This window comes from Arvicanthis niloticus, chromosome 27 (assembly GCF_011762505.2).
Source record: "Arvicanthis niloticus isolate mArvNil1 chromosome 27, mArvNil1.pat.X, whole genome shotgun sequence".
In the NCBI taxonomy this organism is placed as follows: domain Eukaryota; kingdom Metazoa; phylum Chordata; class Mammalia; order Rodentia; family Muridae; genus Arvicanthis; species Arvicanthis niloticus.
The window spans coordinates 17,117,063-17,123,444 of NC_133435.1; the positions used below are offsets into that span (position 1 = coordinate 17,117,063).

Below are 6,382 nucleotides of genomic sequence, written 5' to 3' on the forward strand. Positions count from 1 at the left end.
CGAGCAGCTTCTCTGCATAGAGACATGTTGGTGATACGGCCTTCCCCCTGCAGTTACAAAATAATGTTGGATGGTACTCTTTGATGAGACTGATTGCATCTTAATTGAGTCGAGGAGCCCTTTTTGCCCCAGAAAATTTTGAATCCCTGATGTGCTAAATAGGTATGCAACCCAAACATTTCCTGATAATCAAAATAAATTTCTTATAAAGTAATTATTTGATATATATTTATACTATTTGTTAAAAATTAATGAAACTTTGTATGTTAATGAGATTGGCATGCTTGTTTATTTTTATATAAAGAACTAAATTTGCTGTGCCCCTACTGGCCACAGTTTAGGATGCTGCAGTGTAAATAACCTAGTTCTCAGTCTCTACTTGCTCCCAAAACATGTTTTCTCTGTTTTAATGAGGACTGGACATACTTTAAATAAAAGAACCTGCTCTGCCTTTTGTCTAGTGTGATAGGCTCCAGAAAATCCACTTACCCTTCTCTTTGGGAAGGATTCTTTGCTTCACATCCCAGAGTCTTTATGTCCACACCCACGTGGTGCAGAGAAAAATTCCATCCAGAAACAAGCTCTAAGGAAGGCAGAGTGCATAGCCTCAGTTTCTCCCTGGAGCTGCAAGGGGTCTGCCCACTACAGGTTATCTGATGACCCCCACCCCACCCTGACCCCTCGTGCCCAGGTCAGAGGCTAGAGGGGTGCTCACCAGTGCTGCCAGCCCAGAAGCTTCCATCCATTGTCTGTCCTTCTGCTCCCGCCTCATTTCAGTCTCTGTATGAAAGGTGAGGAAACACAGGCTACTAAGTCACACTGAACCAAAGGGATGGAGAGAGAGCTGTGGGCAGTGGTAACATCTCAGACTGCAAGGATTAGGACTGCAAGAATGAAAATAGTGTTGAGATCCTATGCAGCCAAGCTCAAGTCGTGCACATGTGCACACACCCACATGCACACTCACGCATGTACACACATAGCATGCATGTGACCAGAAGACATCTGTGGTCTGAAGGGTTGGGACTGTAAAATATGTTCATCTTAGAACCCACTCTCAGAGACTAGTTGAGTAGATCTGGGCTAGAGCCCAGGATCTTCATGTTCTAATAAGCTTCTGGAATGATGCTGGTGCAGCTGGTGTGGGGGCCTCATTCAGAAAACTGTGGCACCAAGCCCAATAGAAGCACAAGGAAATACTCACTAAACAGAAATCCAAGGATTCCTAAGATGGTTTGCTGGGTGGCACTAAAATCTAACATTTTCTCCTTATTCTGGGTGTGCCGAGTTTCTTCAGCGCAGTGACTAACCTAGTCTGCTGAGAAACCGACCTGGAGCTTCTTGAAGTCTCTGCCCTGTGGCAGCATGCAGTGACAACAATAGGCACACGGGTGGAGGTGCTCAAGGAAGGACCTGGCTCTTGAGCAGTGAGGTTCTTCCTTGTTAACTCTGCATCTAGAAGTGCCACAGACTCTAACTGTAGTGAAAAGATGTGAGAGAAAGACCCTAGATTGATGTGAAGTTGCTGAAGAATCTAAACTTCAAATAGTTTCGAGTCCCTTGAACAATCTTCTCAAAGAATGCACAGGATGACCAGCACTTCCTCATCCCTGCCCAGACCTACAGAAACAGGGACTTTGGTGTGGGGAGGGCCAAAGCCCCACAGTGTAGTCATGTTCCTTGGGTGATAACTATATAACTAAACTATATAACTATATAACTATATAACTATATAACTATATAACTATATAACTATATAACTATATAACTATATAACTATATATATATATATATATATATATATATATATATATATATATATATTGCTGGGGCTCAGGAGACTGGGCACCAAGAGGAGAGGGATAGCCCAGAGAGGCCAGCCCTTTAGCCAGCGATTAGAAGAGCCATTGTCTACCTGTGCATTGACTCTAGTATTCTGTTTCTTTGCCTGTGGTGTCCATTACACCACTCTGAGGCCTCTCGCCAGCTCTCTTTGATACCCTGGGCACATAGCAGCCCATTGACTGTAGGTCTAAGATACCTCCTTTGCCTCCAAGCAGTCTGTGTAGCTCTCCCTGCCAGAGACTAGGCAAGGACCCTCCAACTAGTAAGGCTACCCATGGCTTCACACATACAACTATGATGGGAGCCAATGGGCACAATTAAATGCAGCCATAGGGACATGTTTCTGATTGTATAGACTCCCCCAACCACCCCCATACTTCACACAGCTTGGAGAGCATAGTCTCCAAGAAAGTATGCTTCAGGGTCTGCTCAAGTGCATAAGAAAATCACTGCCACCAGGAAGCCTAAAATGTCCTGATGGAAAGTCACATTCTGAATTGCCTTAGGGCAGGAAAAAATCCAGAGAAATCTACAGTAAGGCTTGGCTAGAGCTCGTGAGGATATGGCCTAATGAGGCCCAGTTTACTCATCTTGAATAGCCCAGACAGTGATGGTGTGCTTGCCTGGTTTGCTTTGTTGACTGTTGTATCTATCCCAGGAGGCCCTTGTCAACTTGGGTGTGGTACCCAGAGGAGCTACTGGCAATGCTGTTGGAGCTGTGTGTAGATCCATGGGATCCAAAAAGGAAAAGGATGGGGCATTGCTTTAAGTATTACTTGTACAGTCCAGCTGTAGGAACTGTGTCTTCTGTGGCTCACTGGTGCAGAAGACAGCTTTCTCACTCGTCCTTCACAGACAGACGGACAGTTCTGAGTGGTCCACTTTCCAATACAGACAGTGGCAACAGGGTGGAACTGACAAAGGGAGCTATACAGCAAAAGTCTTCCTCCTCTCTCTCCTCCACCTCCTCTCTCTGTGTCCTCGATGTGCTAGGTAATGTGGCCAGCCCACAGTTTTAGGGAGATCAGAAAGCCAGATGAGCGAGCTCAGCTCCATAGGGACAGAAGTGCTGTAGTGGGAGTGACACTGTGGCAGACCCTTCCTCTGAGCCACACTCACCTACAAGGTGCTTAGGCAACAAGTTGTTTGGCTTTGCTTGCCCAGAGCTCAGCAGTGATTTCTCAGAAAATGCTTCCTGACAACCCTTGCCCTGCCACAATTTCAGAAGGGAAGTCAGGGACTCCAAGGGTCCCTGATGGTCACCTCAATTATTTCTTAAATCTTCCTACCAGCTTTAGGATGGTAGTAGTTGTCCGGACCATATTGAAGGTGTTGCAGATGGTTTCTGTTTTCACACAGTAGGCCTTTGGCTCTCCTGTCCATTCCCATTTAGGAAGTGTAAGGAGTGAGAAACCAGAATTTTGCATGCAGGTAAGGATTCTAAGACTTTGCTCTGAGAGAGACCAGCCCTCTAGGCAGGCTCTCAGCATTGGATGGGGACATCAGAAGTCTTCAGAGGCTAGAGCAGGTTTCTACAGGGTGGCATACTTAGTCCTGAAGGACCAGCACTCCCACAAGGCAGAAATGTGGCCCAGGTGTTGGCAGACCTTGGGTCTGGCTTTTTAATGCCACAGTGCTCAGCTATGGGCCATCCTGCCTTGGCTCAGCCCAGGCCTGACTCTCAGGATACCAATGAATCTCTTCCTTTCTACAATGTGCTCTGAAAACAAGGGAGCCTTTTAAGGGTGTTTGCCCATGAGAGGGCAGCTCTCTGCTCTGAAGAGGGTGTTGCTGCTTGTCCACTAGTACATAGAGCCCCATGACCTTCTGCTCATAAGCTGACAGTTTTATCCTCTCATGGTGCCACCACAGCTCAGGCACAATCCCCTGGGACACTAATGTCTGAATTTGCTCATTGTTTCAGGGGTGAGTTTGGCTTACGGGAGTATTCAGAAGTAAAGACCGTGACGGTGAAGATCCCGCAGAAGAACTCCTAAGAGGCCCAGGCTGAAGGTGAAGGCACTGCTGACTCCCTGCTTTCTCTCGAGCCCGGCTCTGAGGAGTACAGGGTTGATCCCAGCCCTTCTCTTATATTGATGACATAGCATCGACCCAGGCCAGTGTGGCAGGGTTTAGAGACACTCTGGAAGGAGTCACCCTCATGATACCAAATACTGGGGGCATGGCAGAGGTAGGGGAGCACTTGGCACAGCCAATGCTGCTGTGAGGAGCACGATGGAGTCGGGGAGCTGCAGTGACTGATGCCTTTGTCATAGAGAGCTTTCCTAGAGGAAAGGTTCTTGACACTGTCTTCATTTTCCTCCTTCCAGTTCCTGCCCACTCCTCACTCCTCCCTCTTCCAGGAAGACCTCAGCTGAGCTCATTTAGGGCAGATGTTTGGGCCGGGAACAATTTTCCAAGGTTTTGCAGCCAAATTACCATTTCATGTTATCCATTTCTTCAAAGCAAAACATGAAATGGTTTTAGTTAGAGCCAGGGCAGACTCAAAATGCCAGGAGCTGGTACACTGCAGATGTTGTAAGTGGCAGAGAGGTAGTATAGCCCCTTTTCTGACTTCCATAAATATCACAGCAAAAAGAAGATGTGGATGAGGAGGTCAGGGATCATCCTGTGGAGTTCCTAGCTTCTGAGCTTGCTGCAGTTTGGATGGTGGGTGTGTGCGCACATGCGCACAAACCAATGGTTCTCAACCACAATTATGGGGAGGTATCAAATACCCTTTCATAGGGGTCGCCTAAGACTATTGGAAAACACAGATATTTACATTGGGATTCATAAGAGTAGCTAAATTACAATTATGAACTAGTAACAAAAATACTTTTATGGTTAGGGGCACTACAACTATCTTACAGAATCTGTATGAGGAACTGTATTAAAGGGTCACAGCATTAGGAAGGTTGAGAGGTGCTGCCATAGACAGTGATGGAGGCCACAGGTTAGCACATGTAGCTTACAGCTCCTGAACTTACTGTATGGTTTAGAGAGACAGTCTGAGTTAGTCAGTCTCCCTCTCTTTTTCTCTCTCTCCTTCCCTCCCTCCCTTCCCTTCCCTCCTATCGTGTGTGTGTGTGTGTGTGTGTGTGTGTGTGTGTGTGTGTAATTCTCGATTATTCTAGAATAAAGCAAGGACCACAGCCTTTGTTTTCATTGATGAGTGAGATATTTTCCAAAGTTCATCTCAGGACCAATTAAAACAGCCCAGGTAGGCTCAGGAAGCTGGTGACACCAGAGACCTTGCAAAACTGACTGTTTCTATAGCTGGCTGACAAGTCTGGAGAAGTGAGTTAGTGCTGGAGTCAGGACCACAGCCTCTTCTGCATCCTTGTCCCTACTGTGCCAGCACCTGCTGTTTCAGTACTATGGCTATCCTGGCCCACTGTGCCTAGGTCACCTGCCTGAAATTTGCTGTCAATGTGTTTGGAAAGTGTGGGCCAGCCTGATGATTCTCTTCTCTATTTGCAGAGAGCACCAGTGTGCCAAGACTGCCACGTTTCACCAGGACTCCTCTGTCATGCCCCATGGTCCACCCGTCCATTAGGACTCCTCCTTCATGCCCTGTGGCCCGTCCATTCACCACTCTTGCCTCACAACACGTGAGCTTCAGCCTGCAGAAGAGGAGGTGTGAAGCCAGCCTGACTCTCCTTCCTTCCAACCCCACCCTTCCCTCTGCCTTCCAATGAACCCCATTTGGTGTGGGCAGCACTGGCTTCCTTCCCTTCTCTCCCAAGCTGCCAAATTGAAGCCAGTCTCTAGCCTGGGTGACCCATTTATTTAAAAATGCCAAACATAACCTAGGTGTAGAATATGGCCATGTATCTATCGCCTTCGCTATTTAATGGTTTTCTGCTTTCTAACCAAACCAGTTTTCGGTTTTCTATTTATAACCTGCCTGTCCGTGTTTTCAAGCAAGCTCTCCATACTGTTACTGACAAATGAGGACAATGCACTCAGCAGAGAGAGCCCTGGCATGGGCTTTTGAGTCCTTCCAACAGGCCCTGCCCTTCCTCCAGTGCACCCATGTGAACATATGACTAACCAGCTAGCTCCCTTCCACCCACAGTATAGAATGTGAGAATGAAGATTTATGACTTTTAATTTACTTCAAAAGAAACCTCGTGCTAGCAATAAAGCATTTATATTGTGTACACCTTGGGACTGTTTGTGTTTGTGAGTCTGTCCCACTGAGCCCGTTTTTTGTCTTTACTTCTTAGCTGGGATTTTTGGCAGGGGTGTATTCTTATGTGACTGAGCAGAAGTCTGAGAGGGTATTTTATAGAATACATTAAAGTTAAACAAACAAACCTGTGCTCTGACACTACTTAAAACTCGTGTGTTTACAGTTTTCTGTGGCACATAAATACAGGCATATGTGGAACTTTGGATTTCAGGAAGAAACCTCAAAGGAATCTGTTACGTGGACTTACAAGCCCTGAGCTCAACATCATGGTTCCTGCTGCTGGGCATTTCTCAGTAGCTTCACTCACTTACCAGAGGGGAAATAAACTGAAAGGCTGAC

General features: G+C 46.6%; 1 protein-coding gene across 1 annotated transcript in view; it reads left to right on the top strand.

The window, feature by feature from the left end:
* The window catches only part of Aldh1a2 (aldehyde dehydrogenase 1 family member A2), a 78,360-nt gene extending 72,349 nt beyond the window's left edge, over window positions 1–6,011 (top strand). Inside the window, exons 13-14 of the mRNA XM_076926236.1 lie at window positions 3,770–3,858; window positions 5,329–6,011. Of these exons, the coding sequence (XP_076782351.1) occupies window positions 3,770–3,842 (73 nt within the window). The 3' untranslated portion in view covers window positions 3,843–3,858; window positions 5,329–6,011. The remainder of the gene's footprint in view (window positions 1–3,769; window positions 3,859–5,328) is intronic.
* Window positions 6,012–6,382: the final 371 nt, after the last annotated feature.